Source organism: Calonectris borealis, chromosome 1 (assembly GCF_964195595.1).
Source record: "Calonectris borealis chromosome 1, bCalBor7.hap1.2, whole genome shotgun sequence".
In the NCBI taxonomy this organism is placed as follows: Eukaryota; Metazoa; Chordata; class Aves; order Procellariiformes; family Procellariidae; genus Calonectris; species Calonectris borealis.
In genome coordinates this window covers 83,616,628-83,644,385 of record NC_134312.1, presented here as the reverse complement: position 1 = coordinate 83,644,385, position 27,758 = coordinate 83,616,628, and the positions used below count along the sequence as shown (strand labels likewise).

General features: G+C 42.4%; 1 protein-coding gene across 1 annotated transcript; it reads left to right on the top strand.

The window, feature by feature from the left end:
- The first annotated feature begins 15,091 nt into the window (after positions 1–15,091).
- Positions 15,092–18,444, top strand: FGF23 (fibroblast growth factor 23). Its single transcript, XM_075151881.1, has 3 exons — positions 15,092–15,314; positions 17,376–17,479; positions 18,007–18,444. Exons 1-3 carry the CDS (start codon positions 15,092–15,094, stop codon positions 18,442–18,444), a joined length of 765 nt encoding a protein of 254 aa, XP_075007982.1.
- Positions 18,445–27,758: the final 9,314 nt, after the last annotated feature.

Below are 27,758 nucleotides of genomic sequence, written 5' to 3'. Positions count from 1 at the left end.
CACATCTGTCCTGTGCACCGAGCAGAAGATGTCCTTCCTACTGGAACTCACCCCTACCAACACAAATGGCTGCAGAAATAATCTGAAAGATTCAGTCCCCTGAAGGGAAAGGAAAAAAAGAAAGAAAAGGCTTTCTGACAACTCACGGATGCAAGGCTACCTCAGTTGTAGGTACGCAAGATTTGCAGGAAGACATGAATTGCATGGCTCCAGTGCAACCCCACCACTTTTAGGGAAAAGAGCGGCAGCAGTGCTATTCCGAAATCTGAATGCCACCTAACACCTACAGTGCTAGAGACAGGTAGAAAGAGTCTGACCTCCTGAGGCTGATTACTGCAATTTTTTATTGGCTGTTATTATTATTGCCCTCTGGTGGCTATTTTGTTATTCAGCAGCTGGATGTCAGAGACCAAGCATGGGTTCTGTACCACCGGCCTAAGCACAAGGGGGAAAGGAGGCTACCACCTCATGGCTGTGACTGGATATAGGCTTCAGGTCCCTCAATGTGTTAATATCTGTTGCACCCTTATACAGGAAAGTCACAATTTTAACTGGGAAGCCACAGAAAACAGTATTTGGGGTTCAGGTATCTTCTTGATGAGCAACTTTTCATAACACTAAGCAGGTAAATTGATCACGAAAACTAGTTTCCTTTTCTCCAAATTTTCCAACCTGAAGATTTGCCATGTGTTTTGCAAACATAAAACCTGAGCCTAGGCATCAAAGGCAGTGCTACGCAGAAAACCTTAAAGGACAAAGACATGGACCTGTTGGACGGGCCTAAAGGAGGGCCACAAAAATGATCAGAGGGCTGGAACACGTCTCCTATGAGGAAAGGCTGAGACAGTTGGGGTTGTTCAGCCTGGAGAAAAGAAGGCTCCAGGAAGACCTTACTGCGGCCTATCGGTACTTAAAGGGTTCTTATAAGAAAGATGGGGCCAGACTTTTTAGCAGGGCTTGTTGCGACAGGACAAGAAGTAATGGTTTGAAACTAAAAGAGGGTAGATTCAGACTAGATATAAGGAAGAAATTTCTTACAATGAGGGTGGTGAAACACTGGAAGAGGTTGCCCAGGGAGGTGGTAGATGCCCCATCCCTGGAAACATTCAAGGTCAGGTTGGACGGGGCTCTGAGCAACCTGATTGAGTTAAAGATGTCCCTGACCACAGCAGGGGAATTGGACTAGATGACCTTTAAAGGTCCCTTCCAACCCAAACTATTCTATGATTCTATGGTTCTATGACATAAAATGACAAGGCTCATTGAATCCCCCTGCTATTCCTCATGACACCTGTGGCAGGAAATACTGTTTAGCAGCATGAAGCCCCTTGAGTGGGAAAGCAGAAAGCAGCAGCCTTTTCCAAATTATACTGAAGACAGCAATTTTAAAGCATGTTAAGAAATCCCTTTTTTTCCCTGTTACTTCACTGAGCGCATTATTACAAATAGTGGGACCATAAGTGACCACAAATGATACAGTCTCCAGTTCGTCGACTACCAGAGATGCTCTTTGCAGGACGGGGAGCCGCGGGGAAGATGCGGGTGCTGTGACTGCCACAGGGGGCAGTGTGCCACCTGCAGAAACCGTAACTCGGGGGAAAAAGAAATACAGAAGGAAAAAAAAAAAAACCACAGGAGGGGTCACTCACACACTTAGAAACAAGCACATTGTTAAGAAATTTACTGAACGGTGATTTATTTCACCAGCAAAATACAGAACATCATACAAATGCTATAGCCACTTCTCCATCAACTACCAGGCTAGCACAGTTTTTCTAGAAGGGTGGCAGCCTCTGTACTAGAGTTTCATGAAAAAATGTAGCCAGAGCTTTTCTCAAAGGAAAAAAATAGGCCTTCAATTCAGTAAAAAAAAACCACCTTTCAGATAAGTTGTTTACTTTCCTTAGAACATGCAAATGGGTACATCGGAAAAGTGATAACTGAAAACATTTTGCTTTTCAGAAGTTTTAACCCACGTCTTTTAGATCAAGAAAGTTTATGGCAGAAAACATCAAGTTTTGTTTAATAGGTCCTTATTTGCTGTGTTGTCGGAAAAGAAAAAAATTCTCTCTAGTTTAAAAGATAGATATGTGAGACATCTTAGTGTTAATATATTTTTCTTTCTTTTAAAAGTGAATCTACTGGGAAGTAACAGGCTGACACAGTCTGAGACCAAAGGGCCAGCTTGTACATTATGTACATAAATGTCACCTGACATTTATGCTGTTATAAGGAAGGTAGGAAGCAGGTTCAGGTTTGCCCAGTGCATTTAATTTAAGCCTCCGGTCCAGCCTCTGTGAGTTTCTGTGCAGGATCCCATCGCGGATCCTAAGAGTGGGAGAAGGGGTTGGAATGCAATGTTGAAATCTCACAGGGACCTGAGGACCTAATTGCCTCCTGGTCCTTTCCTCCGTATTGAAACTTGGTGTTGCACGGAGGAGGCCGCAGCATGGATATCACAGGGTCTCCAGCAACTATGGAAAGCCTGTCTTTTAGGAACCATGATGAGAAACCAAAGCAAAGGTGAGAGCTGGGCCCATTTCGAATGTCAGCTAAACTCAGCCTTGCAGAGGCCAGCCCAACAACCCCAACCAAAGGTGCCTCCAGGGCCCGGTCTTGTTCAAACCAGCCTGGATCGGGACAGAGCCAAGTGAGGACACCAGAGCTTCTTAATAGCACAGGCAGGGTCAGCAATAACAAAGCAGGGTATGCTCAAGCAGCATTCCTTTTTGGAAGAGAGGAAAGGAGATGCCCTAGAAAAACATCCAGGGAGATGGGACTGAAGAATGCAGAGGGGAGAAAAGGAAAAAAGGGAAGACAGGCAAGATAAACCAGACAGGTTTTTTTTCTAATTCCTATGTGTATGAAAAAAATCATCTGACTGCAAAACGAATGCACTGCAGAGCAGGTGCATCCGAACAGTGGCCATGGTGCCATAGCCCTCCCTGTTGAGCCGTGGGCCTGCCCGCCCAAGTGCCCGTGGCCTAGGGAGGCCGGCCGGGCCAGGCCTCTGCCCCCGCCGGCCACAGCAGGAGAGCTGTGGGCCACGGGATCCCCCCCGGCCTCCCGCACTGCTCCCCGAGGGCGAGCTCAGGCCTTCCTGGGCCCTGGGGCGAGCTCCATGGAGCTGCTCTCTGGCCACGCAGGGCCTCGGCCCTACGAGCCCTCCTGAGGGACCAGCCTTCATTCCCACAGCGCCAAGCCCTTAAGCTTGGCCTTAATTGGCCCTAATGGCCTCCCCCCGGGACCTCCTGGATTGAGAGACATCACCATAACTCTGGAGATGAACAACATGTTTCCCTGGAAATTGGCAATATTAGAGAGAGGTTAGCATGCATGTTCACAATTCTGTACAATCTTTCTGATTCTGGAACTGGAGGAGAAAGACACCTCTGGGAAAAGGTTCACGCTGGGCGTCTGTAATTGGAGAGGCAGCAGGGAACAGTTCACAGGTGCTGGACTAGCATTTGGGAGTCACAGGCTCAGTTCTCAGCTCGGCCACAGGCTTCCTATGGGACCGTGGACAATGCACTGTGTCTCTGCACTGTGTCTTGTATGCAGGGAAGGCTGCAAAACCAAGAGTGTAGGAAACTAAGTTAGCCATATGTACTGGATGGGGACGCCTCTGATAAATGGAGAGTGGACAAATACCTCAGCAATGTATTTTTCACATCCTGATAATATGACTTCCATCTTCTGTATGTTGCCTTTCATGTAGTGAAGCTGCAGCCAGATTTCCCCCCTTGTCTTCTCCAGGCTGAACAAACCCCTCTCCAACAGCCTCTCCTTGTATATCATGTGCTGCAGCCTGCACACCTCTTAGTGGCTCTTCTCTGGACTTGCTGCAGCTTCTTAACATCTCTCTTGCAACATGGAGCTAAAAACTAGACACAGTGTCGGACGTGGCCTCACAAAAGGGAAATGAACACTTCCTTCGATCTGTTGGCTATGCTTTTGCTAATGCAACCCAATATGCCATTGTTTTTTTAATGGTTGCATTGGTAGTCTTTCTTACACTAAGGAGTCTCAGAGGGTAAGGAGTGGCAAAGGCAGAGAGTCTATAACCCGGGGATTCCCCCTCCAGCCTCTCAAGGGAACTGCCAGACATTCATTTAAGACAGTTTTGTGTAAGAGCATGACAAAAGGGTGAGGTTGTTGTCTGGATTTCATAAAGTGATTTGCAAACAAATTAAACTGTTGTGAAACAATCCGGTCCCTACGGAGCTTAGCAATGCTCAATTCCATTCCCACTGTTGCTAAGGAAAGCAGAGGATATTCAGCATCTTTGACAGACATTTGCAGGCCATGATCTAAAGATGTCTCAGTGACTTAAGAGTCCTGGTCAATATTGGCCGTGTAACTTAAGATATGCTCATAAAAGGAAATAAACAGCCCCAAATCTCTTTTGTATTCTGCTTTTTTGGTTTTACTTTTGGCATTTTCTGAAGCCAGTGTCCTCCTCACTTTAAGCAATGGAGGACAGAATTAGGTCCCAGGTATTTAACTACAGATGACTTTGTTCCTTGGAAAAATGACCCAACTGCAAGCTCTTGCACCTCATGTTTGGAATCACAAATGACTCAGCAGAAGCCAAGAGGACATTTGGTTTCCTTGTCAGAACGCAAGAGTGAAGGAGGAAGTAAGAATCTCTTCCAGCTGTTGGGTAACTGAGGGGGAGACTGAGGCTAAGACAAACAGTGTGGGAATGTCTAGGTTTAATATATATAATGCAAACTGGAATTACAGTTAACTGCAGTGACCAATCCTGGCTGATGAAATAGCTGTCACTGGAAAAAAAATCCTAAAAACAAACAACCAAGTATGCAGCCACAAGCAGAGATTTCTTTTTTCTTTCCAGCCAAGCTCTGCATCCAGCTCAACCCAAAAGCATGTTTGTTTTGGAAGCCGTAGCCTGCTGAAAAGTGTTTGGCCAAAATCCAAGGGGCCAATAAGTCCAGATGAGCTGAACAAGCTGTGTCCTTGGATCATGAGATGTGAACATATTATTCAATCCTGTATTGCATGCATGCATATTGGTTATTTTTTCTTACAAGGTGTGGACCTAAATGCCTTCATCAGGACTAAATTTCTGTCCCCTAAATTAACTGTTTACAATTCACAATTTTATTATGTGCTTTTGTTTTCATGGACCAGAGCTCACAGCACTAGAATAGCTCCTCCAAGGACAATGCGACCATACCGACTTACGTCAAATGAGAAATCGTTAGCGATAATGTATAAACCAACAGAGTTGTTTGCAATTATATTTGTTTCAGGGCTGTCTGGAGGAGAGCATCTTTTTTTTTTCCTAAGTATTTGTTATAAGAACTGATCCACCCTGAGTCATTCCAGGCAATCGGAGCCTGGTTTTTTCCTGGGGTTACTCTGTCTATGATCTGGGCCCAGGCCTATAACAACCAACATGCAGATCTACCAGCCACTTGGGTGACTGTGAAATTTCTTCTGTATGAAATTTCTAATGCATGTTTGCGTTCTGCACAACCTCAGTTTATGTTTAGCTGGTCATCAGTGTCACGAAGGTGCTAACTTGAATTCATTTCCATTCTTTCCCCAGAAGTGGAGACTGAGGGATGAATGAACCGTGGAGCAAGGGGTCTTGAAGCGACATCAGTGTCAAAAAGACATAGTCATGTTCAGGCTAGGCAGGTGGGCTAGCCAGCCTCTGGCCTGTAAGAAGGTCCATTAGGGTTATGGAAAAGATAATAAATAAGATTTTTTCATTTAAAAAAAATGGTTAGGTTGCATTTCTAAATTTAAAAAAAAATGTCAGCCAGCTAATCTTTGTTTTTGGAAAACTGAGCAGTTTGATAAGAGTCCAAAACTTCAATAAAGATGATAAAACCAGCCTGCTTGTTGTCTTTGAAACAGAATGCATTTCCCAGCCAGCTTGTGTCAGTTGTGAAAATGGCCAAAGATCATTAGGGCCCAGGTGCAGGGTCAGTGTCCCGGCAGCTGATGAACCTGTGCATCCAGGGCTCAATGTGTCACTCAAGTTCCTCCTTGCCAGCAGCGTGACAGGCTAAGAAGGCAACACGAAGAACTATTGTTACTGCAATACACGAAGAAATATTGTAGCTGTGAATCTACCTGAAAAGCCATCCTGTGATGGAAAACCTGAATCAGGGGCAGAGTTCGAGATGTACCTTTGCCAGATTTCCATCCTAGTGGAAAAATCTAATCATTCCTTGTCTGTATGCTCCAGGTGCCCCCATCACAGAAATACCTCAACAAACAGACCCCAGCTTCTGAGCAAAGCTGAGCTAACACAGTTTTAGGTGAAAAAATGAAGTCATTGTTACTTATCTTGCCCTGCCCATTACAAAGTTTGATCTCCATGTTGCTTTAAAGGAGTCCAGAATCATGTATTAGTCTTGCAGTAGCTTGGGAAACCGTTCTACTTTCCTTGCATTAGAAGTACTGGGTACAAGAGCAATGCTTGGTCCAATCGTGGGCTTCTTCATTTACTGCTTAGGTTTTCAGATTAAAAAATTACTTTTAAAACTTACAGAGTAAATGTTTCTCAAATCAAATTTTAGTTTCAAAGAGATCCCACTAAAAAATAAGTCTCAGAGCTAAAGAGCAACACGTGCAATTGTACTGAAGCAATTCTAACCATATCAGTCACATGCTATGTTATTACTGTTCCACAGCAAAAGGGTCCTTGGCTGATGATGAGGTTGTCTGCATATATTGTATTTTGACAGTTTCACTGCATTCCCCCCTCCTTTGAGTTTTCTGTTCTTCATTTTTTTAACCTAAACCTTTCAATCTCTTCTTTCAGAGTGCAGAGTCGAGAGAAACATGAACCCAAGAGACTGGAGTAAGCTTAAAACTACGTTAGAACAAATTTTATTATCTATTCTCATCTTCTATCTAACAAGGGGGAATTACCGTATTAGTTTATCGGAAACTGTCAATAAATGCAGTGGCATACATTACCATGCCCAATGTCATAGAATGAGAGAAAGATCTTGGTGGGAAGGGGCCCCTGGAGGTTTCTAGTCCAAGCAGAGATAACAGCAACACCAACTCCCAAGCTAGATCAGCTCACTCAGGACCTTGCCCACTCAAGTTTTGAGTATCTCCAGGGCTGTGGGCTACAACCTTTCTGGGCATCTGCTTGAGTGCTGCATCACTCTCAGAGGAAGAATTTTTAACCTCTCTCCAATAAAAATTTCCTTTGTTTCAACTTGTGACCATAGCATATTTTACCCTGAATTACTGATACTTACTCTCAATCTTAATGGATTTTAATGAACAGGTTTTGTACAGAAATTGTGCATTACAGAGGGCTGTAAGAGCAGACTGTTTGAAACAAAGCACTATCCATGGAGATGACTGGGAACGAATTCACTCACTTTTTTTTCCTGACCAAGGTAAAAAGTATGTTTCGTGTTCTGCTCCTGCTTTATTAGTTTTAATTCCTCCTTTTTTCAATGTCATTCATTAACCTAATGTCACTTTGCTTGGTTTGCAAACACTACTCAGAAATGCTTTATAGTTGCATTTCAAATCTGTTTGTCAAAATCTTTTGTAATATCAGTATATCTTTTAAATCTTGCAAGGCTGTTCTTTGTTTCTTTACATCTGAAACCAAACTGATGCTAGAGAGGTCCATTTTTTAAATGTCATCTCTTCTTCAGAAAAAAATTCACAACTTGCATAATCACTAAAATTCAGGTGCAAAGCTCTGGAGGTAGACTGGTGAGATTAGACTGCCTAGACATTATCTTCACTTACGTCTAGATCAATTATCATTGCTGTAAAGTTGACAACTTAAGGGTTGTGAATACTGTACTGAATTTTTTCTCTCCAAAACAGATTTGGAAACATAAAATAAGAAAATTATCATTAAAAAGTGTCTTAAAACTTTTGCTTCTGCTTATAAGGCTGCCTTCTCCATCCCTCCCAGCCCCTTGTGTAAGGGCATGCATTTCTCAAGAGTAAACTCATTGCAGCTGAGAAACCAAATATCCTTCAAAGACTGCAAGTAGTTTGCCACGCTAGCAAACTACATTTTACAACATTGGACTCCAACCTAAGTGCCACCAACCCCTACAGGTTTTTCAAAAGACAAGGAGTTCACACATCTAAAGAAATATCTATAAAGCTGAGTTCTCTACTTTGTGTGTGTTGATGTGCAGGAGAAAAAAAACAAATCCTTAACCAGTTCAATAACAACACTATTTCAGTAGCATTTGGCTATGAGGGTTTGGAGTCAATATAGCGGCCATAATAAAACATTAAATGTGATAAGAGCATCAAGAAATTTAAGTTCCCCTCAGTCCTGAGCACCCAAATGCCTCTGTTTCAACTCTGAAAAAGGGCACAAGAACAGGATTTCCCAAGGGCATACTTCTATTTCTATTGACTTTGTTTGCAGTACTAAGAAGAATTGAACAGAATTGAAAGGCAACAGAGCTGCTGTGAGCAAAATGCTTCACAAGTGGCTGAACGTCAGCCTTTAAACTAGAGTGTGTCCAAGAGGACTCTTTCGGAGGCTGCTTTTTATCTTTTTGCTCCCTTCCCCTGCAGATGAAAGGGAAGATACAGTTATCCTAGTGGTTATAAAAAAAAAAAAAAAAGAGAAGCAACATCTTATTGATTCATTCAGTGCCATCAGCTCCTGAGATGCTTCAGCTGCTGGTTCAGCTGCTGCTCGCCCCTGGGGATGCCTGCCAGGGCTCTGCCGGCCACAGGTGGCCTCTGCTGGCTCTGCTGTCCTGGGAGCTGCGCCCCAACCTGCAGCCAGCCCGCTGGGCAAAAGCCGCCTGGCACACGTTTAACGTCCTTCTCATCTCAGGTCTGATAGGTTAAAGAGCATTTAGTTATACCGCATTAGGAAATATAGGAAACAGTGGAGAGGTATCCATGAAAGACAGAAGGGTCATGCAGTGAAACAAGGGATGGAGAAGTGCTGCAGGTTCTTACTGTCGGGTATGTGGATTTTATTTTATAGAGGGTGGACTGAAGCAAATCAAGATGTTCAGGCTGGCATCTGAGCAACAGGAGCAACAACCCAAGGACGCTCAGTGACAGCACGGAGGGATGTCCATGTGAGAACTCACGTTGACTTGGGCTGTCTAGTTTTGAGGAGAAAAAACACCTAAGAGCGTGTGTACTTGTGTACGAGTATGTGTGTACGAGCAGAATTAACTTAAAACTCTTTCACTCTTATGGTACGTTATATGAAATTACAAGTTGCACACTGAGAGATCAAAATATATATTTTTAAATATATATACGTATTTTAAGCCATAGAATATCAAGAGAACTTACTACCACAAGACACTGAGAAAGGGCGTTTGGTTCAGCCACCTGATCCTTCAAGCAGATTAGCTCAGGGTTTGCTCATGTACAAAGAGCAGCACCTCCCGCAGCCAAACGTGAAGAGAGGTCTGTCTTCGTGCCCTCTTCCTTCACTTTCTCGGTGTACCCCTTCAAATCTCTACCTCCCACCGTGGCCACTTGCCTCCCACAGACTCCTATCCTAGGACCCACCCTCAGATCCCCACGAATTTTTCTCATTTCTCTTACCCCAGGCCAAGTACATCCCCTCATCTATGTGCCACCACCAAGCGTATTAGCTGATCTATGGGGTTGCTTGTGTCCAGGTGCTGACCTGAGCTGCAGGAGAAGCAGGTCCCCACATGTGAAAGGGGCTTCCCATCCCCAGAGGAACAGGTGCCGCCACCTGGGAGACTCCATTTCAATAAACTAGAAGCATCTCTTTGGAAATGGAGGGTATCAGCAGCTCTCATCACAGATTGTAACCATTCTCTATTCCACAATACCTAAGAAAATTCAGACCCTTTAAAATGAAAGAAACACTCTCTGTTCAGAAAACACAACCTTTTAGGGACTGGTTCTGCTTTGACTGGGAGCTCTGCCAAGGATTTCAGCTGGAGGAGGAATGAGGCCCTTCATTTCAGTTAGAGCAAAACAACACAAACAGCATCACAAATGCCCATCTGGGACATTTACAGGCAGGGAAGTCTGATTTCTTATTTACTTCCTCCTCAGAATACAGTGAAATATTGGGGCTTTCTCTTTCTGCCTATTTTTGTTGCATTAAATTTTTGAAAGCCCGTAGTCTCTAAAGCCACTGATAAAAAGCTGCCCCCCATTTTGGACTTGTGAACCAGAGCTGAAAGCTTATGCCAGTCTTCTGTCTGACTGGAAAGAAAAGTCCCAAGAAGAAAAGACAAGCGCTTCTCAGGAAAACCATACATCCTGCATCCTGTAGAGAAAGGCATCGAGAAAGCTACTCTAGCAATATCAGTGTCTAAGCTGCCTGTGCAGGTGACTTAGGACTTCTGAAATTGGAAATGGATTTCCAAAATGTCTACTATGTAGAGAAAGGGTGAGGGGAAAAAATAGAAGACCCAAGACAATATATTTGGCAAGCACATTGCAGAAACTGCTAGTACATGCTGCGGTCCCAGACCTAGTGGGCTGTGCTTACCTCATTTGTTTCACGTAGGTGAACCTAGCCAGGATGTTTTCTTTAGTCGTGGGCAGTGTGACAAGAATGGGACATCCAAATAAGGTCACTCAGGATGTGTTTAACAACACCGGGTAAAGTCTGTGGCAAAAGCTCATGCACACGCATACACACAGAGCATCCACTGTACATACCGTTGACTTAGTGCGTCATTATTCCTAGAATAACTTCTGGAGAGGCACTCCACCCTTGTATTTCCAACGCTGAAGATGTGATTGTCCCAGAGCCAGTTATTACAGTGATTTTAAGGAAAAGGAGGGAGAGGGAAGGGTTTCTGATTTCTCTGACCTCTTTGAAGAGATACAATGCAAAGAAAATTGTTAAAAGCAGAGGTAGTTTCAAATCTGTCAACCCAAACTCCCTTGTGATCTTTGAAACAGCAGAGAGCAAGAGGCTTCCTGAGGCCATCCCAGAAAACCAGATAGCACAGAGTTCTGCAAAAGGACAAGCCACACACCTGTTTAAATATCAGTCAATATGCTTTATTAAGCAACAGTGCTACAGGTGCTCCTACATGATGAAAGGTAGTCCAGCACTGTGAGGGAACATGCATTTTTACACGTAGGAGAATCCTGGAAGGCAACCCCATTATATTGAGTACGAAACTCATTTTTTTAACCTGCAAATTTTTGATGGTGCATAAAGCACTTTCAAGGGGTCTGCAAAAGGTGACTGAGAGCAAATCACTTGTAGTAGCTTAAATTTGTTCTAAAAATCTTACCTTTTCTTTATAAGTCCTCTGCAGTTGGCTGAAGTGATAAGCAATAAAAGAAAGGAGTTACTTTGCTAGCAGCTGGACAAGGGATGACATACAGTTGCTGAGATCAGGGGTTTACAAATTTGAAATGGTAAGTTTTGATCAAAAAATGACCTAAGGCTGAAACTCAAAGCAGTAAAAATGGGGCAAAGTCAGATCCCAGGCAGCTCCCATCACCCTAACTCCGTTCCTTCTGTGTACAGTTTTGGGTATAATTTGCAGTTAGATGACCATATTTAAATAAACTACAAAACTTTCCACCTAACATTTGCTTCGTTCAGCACAGAAAGTTATGATGTTCATTTAGAGATATTCGGTTTTTTGTGTCCTGTTTGCTGTGTGCCCTGGGCTAGCACTCACAGCACACCCCGCACCAGCGAGGCACAAGCGTTACATGTCACAGTCGAGGCACCTGGCCCAGCTGAGTGCCCAGACTAACCGGCTTAGCCAGACCTGTGCTGCCTCTGAAGCAAGGAGCAAGGAGGCAGCAGGAACAGGCCTGGGATGAAGGCATGGCAGAGAGCGGGAGGGGAATGAGACCCACTAAGGGGCAGAGCATCAATGATTTTCTCAGATTTCAGCCTGCAAGCTGGGACCTGTCTTATCCATCTTTTCCTTTCAACCTTGCTCTGAAGTGAGAATTTCCTCACTTTACCTCCGTGGTTCCCGACATCCACCACGGGTGGTACCTCCGGGCTCTCTCCCAGCTGCCTTTGCAGGATGCTTCCAAGGAAAGCCCTGTGCCGCTGTGGCACCTGAGACTGGCTGTGTAGCATCGCTGCAACGGGAAGTGGAAAATGTGGCAATGTGGCCATCCTGACTGTAGAAACGTCCGCATTCAGTGCTAAGGCATAGGTCGGCCCTGTCCTTCCCCACCAGCATGCCTCCAGCTCCACATGTGCTCACACTGCTGTTTTCACAGCACCCACCTTCCCTCCTATCTTGCTTAAAAGTGTGGGCTCCTCCAGAGGAGAAATTAACCTATTTCCACGTTTGAACAAAACTTAGCACTAGCTGAATTATTCATCTGGACTAAGGCAGCAATTAAAGAATAACAGCAGTTCTGAGTTTGCTGGAATGCTTTTGGTCTTCAAATTCAGTTCCATTTTTTTCTTCCCTCTAAACCAAGCAAAATCTGTAAGACTCTGCGGCTAATTCTTTACTGAGACCTGAGAAAAGCTGTCTTGATTGGTCAAACATCTCAGAACGATATAGAGATCTAAAAAAGCAATATCGACATATGTGGTAAAAGTTGCAGAAATATTGTTACTACTGATGCAACAGCATGACAGAACAGGAGAAGAAAGATTGTCATCACTTCTATTAGACTAACAGACACAGCTGAAAAAGTAAGCAAGCTTTCATACACCTGGTTACTTCATCAACAGCTGAATGAGTAGGAGAAGGTAAGTGACATACCAACAGAAGGAATAAATGGGTCAGCCTGAAATAAAAAAGAAATGGACTGCTAAAAAAAAACACATGCAGTGGGCATTTATAGGTTTAAAACAAAAAAAAAAATTACTATGAAAAGGCAAAATTTGCATTATCATCCCCACAAGCAGAGACTTACATAAATTCACTTTAGCCCAGCAGCTTAAACAGAACTCAGCAAAGTCTGGAGTTTTGCTGACCCTATGGGAAACTTTTGAAAATGCCAAAGAGTTTAAGCATGTGAAAGTAGTCTTTGCTTCTTTGACATATAAAAAAATAAAACAGCTGCTCACAACTGGCATGTGCTAAAATGGGGTTTGAATAAATTTTTCAAACATCTGAGAACTGTTTCTCTGCAGCTAAGACAGTGGGAGAGAGATCAGATCAGTGCATAATGGCAAGCACAGAAAAATTTCATGATGAATATGAAATATCAAACCAGAAATACTGCATTCACAAAAGAATCACAAAAAATTCCAAGAGGACACACTATCCTATAAGTGCCTCCTGCAGAAACTTTTGCAAATGCTTCTGAGGTATACATATCCAGATTTCCATGGTAGTCTAATGAAAGGGAGCAAAAGAAAAACAAACAAACAACAACAAAAAAACCCCAAATATTTGCTTTAATATCAGAGTGAAAAACACTCGTGGATATTTCAACAATAAATAGATAGATCACTTTAAAAAAAGAGAAGAAAAAATAACCCTCCTTTCCTTCCAAGCTATCTTTTAAATTAAAGTAAAGCATTTCAGGTGTTATAACCAGTAAAACATCTAGCCGAGATTGCCTCTCAGCAAAGACAGCTTTGTCAGTCTACTCAGTTTAAGATATGACCCTTATACACTTTGGCTAAAAAATGCTGTCATTTACACAGGTGTACATACACTGACGCAAGTCTTTAGATTTACACAGGCATGACAGAAGAATTTGGCAGAGTTTTGCTAATTTTAAACAATAAAAAGAATCAGATCAACTTTCGCAGTTGGTTACAGTTGTACAACTATATCCATAATATGTTTGATGCTGATGGCACTGCTCCACAGCTTGTTAATGAAACTAAGAATTTTGCACACTGTGTCCAACTAGAGACTGTAACTGAACCTAAGACTGCTACAATTAAAATCCTCAGGTTTCTTTAAAAAAAAAAAATTGATTTATTGTTTGGTACCCTTTTCTGTTTTGTATTAATTTTTGAAAGAAACCTTAACACAGTCCAGTTTTATAACCTGTCATTTCTATTATCATTGTTTTACCCATATACACAGTGTCCCATTAGTACAGCATTTTCATACAATAAATGGAACCATATTATTTTAAATCAGAAAATTTGTTTGTAAAGCCGCAGAACATTGGCAGGACAACTGAAAAGCAGATACTGTGTCTTGGAACATTTTTTAACATCGCTGTCCATTTATTACTTTTCAGCTTACTCATGTCCCTCTGTAGTTCTTCCAAGCTTGCTTGTTGTACCTGAAGTAATAAAAATGTGTCAATATGAGTGATTTCAGGTTTGGTTCAGATCCTAGATCTACTGGCCATGCTAACCTGTATGACTCTGTAAAAGACTGCCAGCTAGATGTGCAATGCAGGAACAAACGTGCCGGTTTTAAGTGTTTTACAGGTAATTTTCAGCTGTTTGGCCAACTTTAAATGATTTAGGTGACTGAAAATGTAACAGGAGAAATAAAAGGGACAGCTTATTTGAAGTGGGTTGTGCCCATATCAAGTTTCCTCTGCTTAAATGGAGCGACACAAATATCAGCCCAACAGACTCACTGCTAAACTTACACCATAATGAAGGGGGAATCAAGCCCAGGACAACCTAATATCAGCTTTTGATACATTTGCAAAATATTTTAGCAGTATTTGATGTTTCCACTAAATCAGAATGCATTTTGGAAACGGAGAGAGGAGGTGAGAATCTGAATAAACATATCTGAGAAAAAAAGGTAATTCAGGTCTGAAGGTCATTCCCTTCAGTAGAAGTAAAGTGCAGTGGATTGCTCTTCCTGGATCTAACAGTAGGGGCGTGGGAAGCTTTCAGATGTCACAGGGTTGTAGATAACATTTGAACATATGATTAGCTTTCATGAGCTGTCTTTAGAAACCTTACATTTTTCCCCCCCGCACCTTAGCCAGAGATCCTTCCCTTGAGGTTTCGGGACACTTAAAATGTTGCTTTCACAAAAATCAAGGATGTGGAGAAGTTTTTCCTGTGTGATGTCACTTTGCTGCCCTTTATAAACCTCTGCAGAAAAGAAGGGAACCTATCTGAGGATTCACACTCCAGACACAGGCGACCAAGGGAAAGCGAGGAGCGCAGAGGCGTATCAAGTTGCAGATACCGACCGACCACCAGGAACGGCGAGCCATGCCGCAGCCCAGAACCTACAGCTGCCTGGGGTACACGCTGCTGGTACTCTGTAGCCTGAAGGCTACACTCGCCTTTCCCAACTCCTCTCCGCTCCTGAATCCCAGCTGGGGGAATGGAGATCACCTGATGCACCTCTACACAGATACAGAGAGGAACAGCTTCCATCTCCAAATCAACGCTGATGGCTACGTTGATGGTGTTCCTCACCAAACCATTTATAGTAAGTAGCTTATTATGGACCCTCAGTCTTCATGGGAGCAGGGGAGGGAGAATAAGACTTTTGCTTTCTCACTACCTCTAAAAAATCCCCTCCTCTCATTAGGCAGGCAGACAGAGGAGTACAGCTATGGGATCGAAAACATACAAAATTATAATCCTCCTTTTGTTTGACAAATAAACAAAATTGCTCCAAAGAAATATAGTGGATGAGGAATTTCATTCCTCACTTAAGGGAAGTGAAGTCCTATGGTTCCTGTGATACTCTGCAATCAAAAACTACCTGAATTATCCTTCACTTCATGATTTTACCCACAGTTTCTTGTGGAAGTTCCTATTAGAGGTTGGTGATGACATCCCCCAGACAGCCACTTTCCATTGCAGTGACAGTATTACCAAAGGAACTGCACTGAAGAGACTCACCACAGCAGTGGTGGAAAATAGCATCTGTCATATCTTTATTTTGGGGTAAAGAGCTGATAACTACTAAAACTAACTCTAATGTGCATAGAACATGGGTACACAAAGGTAGATTAAAAAGGGGGAAACTACAAAAGGCCAGACTGTCATAAAAGAAGTGCTAAGCCTTTGGGGTTCATGAGAAGTAACCATTCCCTACTGTAACTAAAGGGTTCTCACATTGTCTCATCATAGTTTATTTTCATGAAAAACTAAGGTATTCTTCTTCCCTTGCTGAATACCTAGCCCAAACATATAGTTAGTAGAAAAATGGGGTTTTTTTAAGACTTAGGGTTCTTTCATAACATTTAAAAAGTACTTCTTTTTTAGCAGCATTCAAATCACAAGTAGCTATGCATCATAAATTCATGTTTATTATTGTTGCTGCATAGCGTCTTCTTCATCCACTCAATTAAAAATGTAAGCATATGTAATGATGTTTTCAATCAGTATATAAGAAGCAAAGGATGTTTTTAAAAGTTATAATTTAATCAAGGAGAAAAAGGGTCAAGTTCTGCTTTTTTTTTTTTTTTAATAGGAATTACTAATGAAACACTCGCAGGGATGCTTGCACTGTCTTGCTGTTATTCTTCCTGCATATCTAAAGGTTTTATAAAACTCATTTTAGGTACGTTGGTCAAGAACCAGTGTGATGTTTTAGAGAACAACAGCCAGCAAAATACCATGTTTTGCCCATATCAGCCCTGAAGCAAATACACCAGTATTTGGAATGGTGGAGCAGGAAAGGTGCAAATCAGACAACGAAAGGGGCCGTGAAAAGAAGGGTGACTGAATCTCTGCCAGGTCACCACGGTACCACTGAGATGCCGGATAAATGAGAAGTGCAAAGTTCTGCACCAGGGCTGCAATAACCCCCTGCAGCTGCACAGGCTGGGAGGAGGCTGGATGTGTACAGCCCTCCTGGGTAGGACCTGAGGGTTACAGCGGGCACCAAATCAAACATAAGTCAACAGCACACTCACTTTGAGAGGAAGGCAAACCACCTACTGTGGTCAGCAGATCAAGGACAGTTGTTATTCCCACTTTACTCGGCGCTGGTGAAACTGCTCTTGGAGCGCTATAGCAAACCCAGTTCAAGGTGGCTGCGGAGAAACTGGAGCTGGTCTGGCAGAGGGTTTTCAGGATGATTAGGGGCCTTGAGTACGATCTATCGGGAAAGGTTGAGGGAGCTGGGCTTGTTTAGTATAGCAAAAAGGAGGTTACGGATAATCTAATACCACAGAGCAGTCACAAAGACGAGGGAGACAAACTACCCTTGGTAGTGGCTGATGACAGAACTAAGGGCAATGTCCGCAGACTGTGGTTTGGGACTTCAGAGGGGAAAAAATTGTCTTTGGGAGGTTAGTGCAGCACTGGAAGAGGGCACGCGGAGAGGTGGTGGCATCTCCATCCTGGGAGCTTTCCAAAACTCAGACGGACAAAGCCACAGCTAACCTGATCTAGGGTGGGCAATAGTCCCAGGTCACGTGGGAGGTTGGTTCAGACCCCCAGAGGACACTTCCAGCCAGAGCACCTGTGGAGCTGTAGAGCAACGGTGCAGTGTCAAACTGGGGCCTGGATTTGACATCTTTGTTTTTCTAAACAGGTGCCCTAATGATCAAATCCGAGGGTGCTGGCTCAGTAATAATCACAGGTGTGAAGAGTGGACGCTACCTATGTATGGACATGAAAGGAAACATTTTTGGTTCGGTGAGTGACCTTTACTAAGAGTCAAGACTAAAAAGCAGGTGCAGTCTCTTCTGTGGTGCCTATTTCCTCAGCTAGGGCAAATATGTATAGCCATAGTAGGAGGATGCAGATTTAAGAGAGCTGAGGACCTGCCGCTTACTTAGGTTAAATTTTCCTCTCTTCATTGATTGTATTGAGTTGTAGAGCTGACAAAAGTCATCTGAATTCCTGCTTGGTTAAACAAGGGCATAATGAGATCCCGTGGTGGACCAATCTGAATTTCTGCTGTAGCGTAGAGCCATGGGTTGGGAGTAGCTCAAACAATGCAGCCCTCTGGAAGAAAACAATGTTATCGTTATAATACCTTTGCTGAAAACATGGGCATGCATCTCAGACCTACATTGGACTAAGCCCAAGTGGTCTGAGTTACAGAGCTGGCAGATCAGAAAAACACCTTCTGCAAGATCTCATCCCTCTTTCTGTCTTTAATCAGCACTTGCCATTCACCAAATCTCTCTGCTCACAGGTGTCATATTTTTTTCCCTAAGCATTACTTCAGTCAAGAGGACTGCGTGTTCAACCACAGGACGCTGGAAAATGGATATGATGTGTACCAATCTCCCAAACACAACTTCTTGGTTAGCTTAGGCAGAGTCAAACAAGCTTTCTTCCCTGGTATGAATCCACCACCATACTCCCAGTTTTTGTCCAGGAGAAATGAAATCCCTTTATTTCGATTCAACACACCTGAGCCCCACAGAAATACTAGAAGTGCAGATATCGATCCAATGGATCCTCACCAGATCCTGGTCCCACAGAGAAAGATCTCTGCTTTCGGATCTCAGTTGCAGCAGCAAGCAGACTTTTCCCACATGCCCAGAGAACCCATGAGAATCAACCAGAATGACGTGGTCAACCCAGATGACCCACACGCTATGATGGATGCCAGGAGGTACGCAAGTCCTCGCTTTTATATTACAAGATAACTGTGGCCCCGCCACTTGCAAATTGAACACATGGGTGAATATAATAGGCAAAAGGAACTTAGCACACTCAGTCTGAATGTCAAAATGGCTATTAGAAACCTGAAAGACATTGGGAAAATATCCTTAATTTCAAATTTTGTAGTTACAGATGACATTTTACTGAAAAAACAAGTTGGACATTTTCCAGTTGGGGCTCTGTTTTACTGGAAAGAAGATACATTTTTGAAAAGAATAATACAAACCAAATTTTAGGGTCTGAATCACCTTAAGTATGCATCAGTGAAAAAAAGAATTCACTTGAATGAAATGAGAAACTGATGTTACGTTACTGGGAAGAGACCTGGAGCATCTGAGATTCCAACAGAGACAGGGAATCCTCTTACTAGCACCATCCCTGGCTGTGAAAGCACAGCAGACAAACCGACCAATGGTGTGTTATATTATTATATAAAAATTGCTATATATGTTTTTAGCTGTTAAGTTGGAGCTTCAGTCTCTTTTCATGCCCATATGAGTCAAAAAGTGACTACTCTGCTGTCATAGGAGCAGCACACATGGAAAACTGGAGTAACTGATGGGAGAACAGGACAGGATCAAATGGTCTCGCGTAGAAAGAGTCATTTCTGACACTTACTGAATCCAAGCTGAGGTTTGGGAAAAAAAGAGGAGAGTCTCACTGTCTCTCCAGTGCTTCTCTATCACACTTCTATATTCACTAAATTCTAGCATCACAATATGGAAATATAATAGAGACATTGATTAGTTTTACATATTTCCAACCCAGAGAGAAGTACCAGGATTACTAATAATCAATAGTGTGTTAAACAGGGTGGTTTGTTTTGCACACTGCTGAACTATACAGGGGGAAAAAAATCCAAAAAATTATGCCTTATAGGCGTCAAACTATTAATAGCTCATGAAAACTCTCATCTAATGAGTGAAAATTAGGTTTGTATTTAGAAAAGGAGAATCTAAGTTTAGTATCCATGTTTCTGTTTAGTTCTGAGCAGCTATCAGATGCTTTATACTTGTAAGAGTGAAATTACTTTAATATTAATCAGGAGATCTCTAATGCTGACAAAACCTTTTCCCTAGATTGGTATATGTTATGGGTAAGTTTATTTATCAGAACCTAACCTCCATATATATATCTGAAGTTTACAAATCTTCAGTTAAGATGCGATATCTGCAGAGCAGAGCTTTCTATTGTCAGTTAGGTGTCAAATTGTTAGCTGGTACAATTCAGTATAGCTTGATTGGTTTTAATGGAGCTAAAAGGTCTCTGAAAATTGTGTACATACTTAGCAATTTTTCCCCCTTATTTCTTTTCATTTTTATTCGATCTTCCTGTAATTTTAAATCGGTGTCATTTTGAAAGAGTTATTCTTGATGTACTTTGCAGAAATCAATAGCAAGGTAGATATCTGAGAAGAGCTTTTTATTTTGGTGTGTGTGCATTTTCTGCATGTCAAGATGCAGATTCTTCTGTTTGGTTTATTTAGTATATTTAATAGCCTGACAACGGTCTGAAAATGGTACATTTGTCCCAGGTATTGCTCATAGCAATAATGCAAAAGACATTAGGCTGGATTCTGGTCCTGTTCTTTTTTCTGTCTCGTGAAGTAGTTCACTGAAGCCACTGGAGTTATAGCAGCGTAACAAAATCAAAATAAGGCCTCCTGTGTTTCTTGCTTTCATTGAAATTGTTCTGGATTCACCGCAGGGTCTGTCCTTCTGACAGCATTTAAAATAATCTTTTTTTTTTCCTATATATGTATATATACATGATATCTCTTTATCTACAACATCCAAGTTGTTACGTTAGAAAAGTCATAGGGCCTGATTCTGCTGTTAGAATAGTTTTCCTGTGTGGAGTGATTCCTAATTCATGTAAGTTCTTAGGAGCACAGGACAAGCCAAATGATTAGGACTAGACCAAGAGTTCTGTCTCATAATTTTTTATTTTTCATCTTCTAAACTCATCATGGTTTTGATTGGTTTCAAAAGGAAAGGAGTGATACTAACAGATTTAGGATAGTTGCAGGGTGGGTGGATAGTTGTGTATTTTCTTGCTTATTCAAAATACAGCAAGACTTTTTACCTTGCTGTCTATACAGTGGAGAGGTGTGATTTTATTTATATGTTCTACTTTAATAATTTTCCTTGATTCCTACACCATTCTTCTTGGCTTTTGCTCCTTGAGAACTCTGGACTGCAATGACACAAGCAAAGTTTTCATTTTGCATTTGTAAGCTCCACAGAGCTCTCTAGGACTCAAGTCAATGGACCTACAACCATTTGAATCATGAAAAGTTCTGTCTCGATCCATGTTAAACTTTGATGAGAAATGTCAGTGGGGTTAAATCTCTATACCGTCTCTATATTCATACATTAGAACAAAGAAAGAAGAGTTGCTCACTCCATTAGTAGCCAGGGGATTTAGTCCCCAAGCTAAGAGTGAATGCACAGCGGATTTTGTATCAAAAAACATATTTGTAGTTATAGAGAACTGTATCAAAATGTCAAAAGAGTTAATTCTTCAAAGGAGATGCTGGCCATCACCAGCTATTAAGAAAGGATTACTTATTTATATTACAATATTTATTTATTTATTTGAGTGGGTCTTAAGTCCCACAGAATATTTATAAATATTTATAACAATTATTATAGAGATTGTTTCCTTTTGTAAAAGTACCAATAAACTTTTCTTTCTCTCCAAATGGTGGATTCTGCATCATCTGTTCAAGCTCCCCATTCCAGAACGACTTGAGTGAACAAATGGTACTAGCTGTGTCTGAAAATTTTTGTGTCCCACCGTCCCTTGTAATTTTCAGCCTCATCGATTGCAGCTTCTTGGGTTTTTCATGCACCACAACCATGAAAGTTCTGTGAAAGATGATGAGAAAAACAAAGTCTCGGTAGGTCCAGACTGACCATGAAGGGGTTGTCACCTCTACTGGAAAACTTCTTCTGCAACCCAAAAGCAATGGAAAACCACTGGTCTAGCAGTTCAGTCCTGCTAGGAAATATTTGTGATCCTGGCTCCAAGATCTTAGGGTAAAAGGTACTTGGTTAATTACCGTTACTGCTCACTTACTGTGGCTCATACAAAATATTCTAACTCCATTCCTAGGGCTATGCTAAGGCTCTGTTTTGCAGCAGACAGGTCACAGATTGAATAAGTTGCAGATACCATCCCCATAGTTCTTTCCTGCAATGGCCCCCAGGCCCACCAAGACCCAGCAGAGAGCTGCAAAATGGCAAGTGCCCATGGGTCTGACAGATTATCTCCTCTCAGCACTTCCCCTCACCACAAATACTCTATGGAGCTCTGTCATAGTCAGCAGCATCATTTGCATCTGCTATGGTGCCAATACCAAGAGAAGCATCATATTACCACCAGGTACCACAGTACTGTTGCACTTTGAGGGCAAGAGGACAGTGGTCTTCAGTGGGAGGGTGGTCAGGTAGGTGGGGAACTCTGCTCTCTTCTCCAAGATCCCTTTCTTCTCCCATTGCTAAAGTTTAGGTCCATGGACTTCAAAGGGGGAAGAAGCACAGCAGGAATCTACCACAGAATCGAAGCATATGAGAAACTTAATAGATGCCAAGGTATCATAAAAAAATCAGCTAGTATCTTTTAGTCTCCCCCACACTTGAAATCTCAGTACTGCCTTGGGACTGTTCAAACTCACTCACAGTAAGCTGTGCACAGTGAAATAAGAAGAAAGCATGCTGCAGAGCAACCGTGGCCCCAGAAAGCATCTCTGCCACCTCTCTCTCTTTCCAAGAGGAGGACAAACACGAAGGTTTGTTCAGTTGTTGTCTCTCCTTGTCCAGGAAGCTTGCTCTTTGTGAACTGAAACTGCAACTGGATCTTAAAGCAAGGAAAAAATGCTGAGAAAGAGGAACAATCCAGAGACTGTTGTTTTATGGATCGTGAGGTGTTACTAGAAATTATTTGTGAGACTGTTTTCTCCATGGAGTAACCCAAATAAAACACCAAGCATCTGCAAGGTACCTTAGCACAGCACTGAAGGCGGCAGCATGGATGATAATCATAGAATCATAGAATAGTTTGCGTTGGAAGAGACCTTTAAAGGTCATCTAGTCCAATTCCCCTGCAACGAGCAGGGACATCTTCAGCTCGATCAGGTTGCTCAGAGCCCCATCCAACCTGACCTTGAATGTTTCCAGGGATGGGGCATCTACCACCTCTGGGCAACCTCTTCCAGTGTTTCACCACCCTCATTGTAAAAAATTTCTTCCTTATATCTAGTCTGAATCTACCCTCTTTTAGTTTAAAACCATTCCCCCTTGTCCTGCTGCAACAGGCCCTGCTAAAATGTCTGTCCCCATCTTTCTTATAAGCCCCCTTTAAGTACTGAAAGGCCACAACACGGTGTCTCCGGAGCCTTTTCTTCTCCAGGCTGAATAACCCCAACTCTCTCAGCCTTTCCTTATAGGAGAGGCGTTCCAGCCCCCTGATCATTTTCGTGGCCCTCCTCTGGACCTGCTCCAACAGGTCCATGTCTTTCTTGTGCTGAGGGCTCCAGAGCCAGACGCAGTACTGCAGGTGGGGTCTCACCAGAGTGGAGTAGAGGGGCAATAATGATGAATGACAATCAATCAATGAAATCCAGATTGCCTGTTCCCGGTGTCCTTCTAAAAGCAGACACCTCGTAAAAAATTCATTTGATCCCCATCTCTAGGCCAAACAAATTCTGGGAAATGCAACTGAAAAGTGAAGTGACTTTTTTTAGCAGTGTCTGTAGAAAGTGACATTAAAGAACAGTACTTGAACGGCAATGTGAATGGAGACTCTTGAAGGACATCTCAAAAGGTTTAACTGGGCCTTGTTTATTTATTTACTAAATATAGAAAGCTTTATCATTTAACTCTTTAAGCCCACATTGCTACAAAGGACCAGCAGAAAGCTGGACTGCATGTAAACTCGTCTATGTATGTACACATCTGAAACACTTTTTGTACGGACATTTTTCAATTTTCATTTCTCAGGTAAAACAGAGTCAGCAAAATCAGGTGCGTTGGCCTTTTTATGGGTAACATTTGCCTGCAAAGTGAGGGGAGCAAAACAACCGCAGAGTGCATTTTTCAGGACTTAGAACAAAGTGCCAGGTAGAGGTCACCCATCTATGTTTCATCCCTGCTTCTTTTGCCTGGGTGGGGTTTTGGAATTACGGTAGCTTGATGCCTTGATGTAACCTTCTACCTTCCCTCCAGAGATCCTCACATTGCCTTTGGCCAGCAGTGTCTCCTTCCAGAGCTGCTGGAGATGCAAGGACATGGGGCAGAGGGGACTGAGCTGGCCACTTCAAGAGCCCCCAGCCATTCTTTCTATTGCTAGATTTTATCTCATTGCAAACTGTGTAATTTTATAAACTGCTCTTCAGTAATAATCCTGTTTGATAACAGTACCTGACGGTAGTGGTGCCCAAAGCCCAGAACAAAAAGGCTTTTGTGAAACACCGATCAGTCCCTGAGTTTTCCTGTGGCATGGGTTAGGCTGTTGGGGGACTTGCCGGCACAAGCTCAAAGGCTGTTCGTGCTTTAGGCGTAACGGGGAAGCACTAAGGTACCTTCTAGCACAAGCCACACCTGCCGAGCGTAACGCGGGCCCATGCAAACACCAGTTCTCCTCTCCTGCCTGCTGTGCGGGCTGTTGCTAGGCTTTTCTTTCATCACCCACCATCCTGTCTTCCCCTACCTTTGTCTTCATCCCTTAGCTTAACAGGGATTCACCCTCTTTTTACATTTCTTATCTGATTCTGTGCCTTTTAGAAAATCACATTTGGAGAAAGCCCATGGCTAGGAGAGAAAGGGGTTCATATGGAGGATTTATGCTGAAGTTGAAAGACGAAAAACATTTCTGCACCCTTTTCACCCAAACGCCCATGTTTTTCACAAGGATGAATAAAGTTTTATTTTTATCAGTCATGTATGCTTGCAAAAGAAGCACGAAAAAAGAGTAGGGTGGCAGTCACACACAGGTGTCGGACACTGCCAGGAAATCAAGATTATGAAGCATATTTGGCTACTCAAAGAAATAAGGAACCCCTAAGTTTTTTTACCTGGTGTTGTCGTTCTAACAGAGGAAGACAGGACATGAAGGGTCACACCTCGTCCAGACTCCTGTTCCTGGCAGTGACCAGTACCAGCCAACTGAAAGGATGGTCCCAATAACGATACCGTAGCACCTGTTTTTTTCCGAGCCTTGTGACAGTGTTTCAGATCCTAAAACATGAGGATTCACACATCTTCCAGCGCTCTTGCACTTCCTTTTAATGTTTACTCCTTTAATTCTGTAAATCTTCATTAACCTACCACGCATCCCATTCTACTTTGTGTCCTGTTAAATGTTTGATCTGGATAATATCTTACAGAAATCTGAGTATTTTGCTTAGTAACTTAGTTGAGGGCTATGTGGTTTTGCTGAACCAAGGGAAAGCTGCACGCTGCAGACAGCAGGTTGAATAAGACCACAAACCTGTTCCAGAACTCTGGGTAAATCCTCATCCCCAACAATTCTTCTCTGCATTCAAACAACCTCTGGAGCTTAAGTCAGGAGTATATTTGCTGAGGCAAAGGCACAATCCCAGATACAGCTTAAATGTTTCTAGAAGGCAGAAGAACCAATTTTAAGACTCAAGAAGTAGTAAGATTGGCAAGTTATCTAAATTTAACCTCAATTTCTATGATTATTTTCGTGGTTTACTGAACTTGAAAGCCTTCTGTAAAGTAGGTCGCCCCTTCTCTTGCCCCACACTGAGCATTTAAACGAGATGCAGGACTTGTACAGTTCATCTGCCCAAGAGTGGACTTCTGTTAGCTTTCAGGGTAAGCAACATGCCTAGGAAGGCACAGGTTAGAAAGAGCAACTTTCCCAAGTGAAATATTGCCTACTCGTTCCCCCCAGAACTAACCATGCATTAAACACCAACTCCTGGATCTATTAGTAAGAGGAGATCTTTTACAAAATGCTGTTGGTGCTTCTCTGAATAACCCAAGGTTTTCAATTTATTTAACTCAGGGCATTGCCTTCCATTTTCAAGGTAGAGTTACGTTTCCCAGCTCCTCCTTGAAAGTGGCAAGAATTACACAGAGCGCTGCAGGTGAGATCTCATCAGCGCTTGTACAACGGCCTTCATGGCTCCTTACCTGGATCAGAGGCACCTTTCAGGATCAGGCTTGTCTTTCTAAATGCAACAACACCGACTACCCATAATAAGTCAGGAATTAATATTACTCCAGGTTATTCTCCTCCTTTGTTGTTTTCAATTATTATCTTCCAGCTTGTAGTGGCCATTATTGTCATTGGTATCAAAGTGCCTGAGCTTGCAGTCTGTAGTAGTTGGTTTCATGCCACGTCTTTCACTCCTCAAATTCATCATTTCTTTCTCTGCATGATATTCTGACCCACGCAGTTATTGGTGATGCTTCCTCGCTAACATTTCCACATTCCTATATTTTTATTCAGAGTAGTTACCAAAAAATTGCCCCATGAGGAAGTTAAATATTAAGTTTACGCCAGCTCAGTGCTTGACCTTGGACACTACTACCTACTCATATGCCCGTAAATTGCTTGCATACCTACTTCACCTTTTTTTTTCTAGTAACATTTATCTTTTCCAGTTGAGCTGATGGTTTCCATCGTGGCATTGTGTCAAGTGTTCAATTAAAATTCACCTAGATCATATTCCATCATTTTTCCCTTGCCAAGACATCAGTTATTTCCTCAAAGAACTATCAGTTTAGTCTAGTGTAAAAACTAATTTAATTATATTCCAGGTTTAATTTACCTTTCTTGTCTGTAATTACATTCCCCTTCAGAATTTCTTCTAAAGCCCTGAATGTTATTAAGGTCAAACCAACAATTCTGCAAGAATACTTTGTCTTCTGTTCTCAAATAAAAAATATTTTATTTCCTATTCTCTAGTCATATGGTTCCACGCCCAACTTGACAGATCTATTTAAAATACTTGCTTACGGATGTGTAATTTTAGATGTGCTTTCAGAATTCTGGGATAAAGATTAGTCATTTCCCCTGACAGGAGCATATTAAAATCTTTAATTCTTGGCTTTAAATGTGGTATTTTCCCTATCCTCATTCCCATTACCCATCCTCTTTTACCCTTGTGTTCAATACTGCTGTAAATGAAGTAATTCGTTTTGGGGATTTAATTTAAGACTATCTAACCTCTATTCTACCCACACACTGCAACATTTCTGATACTCCTTTCCTTGCTCTCTGATTTGATATACGCGTATCTCAAGATCTTTTTGCTACTTGTTTTAAATTATTTTGCAAATTCTCATCATTTCATATCTAAGATACAATGTTCTATATAATGTAACTTACTTTCTACTCCTTATGGGCTCTCTTCCCAGAATCAGCAACTTGTTCTGAGATGATTATTGAACTAATTGGGTCTAGAGACCTTCCCTGTAATTTTTGCCTGTTTAGGATGTAACTTCTAAATAATTTTTACATCTCTGATTTAAGCAAAGCTTTCCCCTCTTTCTTCCATATTAAGTCCTTTTAAGGCTCTTACGTATAGCTGACCTTATTAACTCATTTTGTGATTCTTGCCCTTCTGAAATAAAACCTTTTTTACCTCATCTTCTAACTTAAGTAAATTCACTTTTCAATAGCTAGCTCTTCCAAAATATATTCATGACTTATCACAGTCAAGTCTAGTGCATCACCCCTCTTCAGTTTAGCTATGGCTTGATCAACGAACCGGGCGTCAGAGGGAAAGAGTATCACATCCAATTATGCCCCAAAAGGGGGTCTGCCTGGACCTCAAGTGCATTCCTTTGGTGAGCAGTAATTGCCTGTTCGTGATTTGTGTTTTTATCCTGGTATCCTCCTGTGCCCATACTCTCGAGGCCTCTACTGTTGTTCTCTGGTTGTGCTCTCAGGGGCCCCACAACGAGCTCCTGGTGTTCAGGCAGGAAATTTGTAGGCTCAGGCAGGGCTCGTGCATGCCTGGAAGTCCCAGAGATGTTTGCAAGTGACACCAGAGCTACCTCGGCACAGGAGACCTGCCCGAACAGTCCTGGCTTTACCACGCACAAACAGATCACCCACGCAGCGGGTTTGCCATATCCACGGATGTCAGGGAAACAGCTCACATATTGTGCAGTTGATTTGTGCTCATGCAGCTGCCATTTGCCTGGGATTACTATATATCCAAAAACCTCAGGCTCGCAGCCAAAGGCCTCACAAGAGGGACACATCTGGGGAAAATTTGACATATATTAGGTCCAGGCATGTGGGCTGTGGATCTGAG

What these genes read in the sequence shown, in the direction of transcription:
- FGF23 (XM_075151881.1), top strand. Translation starts at nt 15,092, where the DNA reads ATGCCGCAGCCCAGAACCTACAGCTGCCTGGGGTACACGCTGCTGGTA. An exon ending in TCCTCACCAAACCATTTATA is followed by an intron (nt 15,315 to 17,375) that starts GTAAGTAGCTTA and finishes TTTTCTAAACAG; the next exon opens with GTGCCCTAATGATCAAATCC. An exon ending in AAGGAAACATTTTTGGTTCG is followed by an intron (nt 17,480 to 18,006) that starts GTGAGTGACCTT and finishes TTTTTCCCTAAG; the next exon opens with CATTACTTCAGTCAAGAGGA.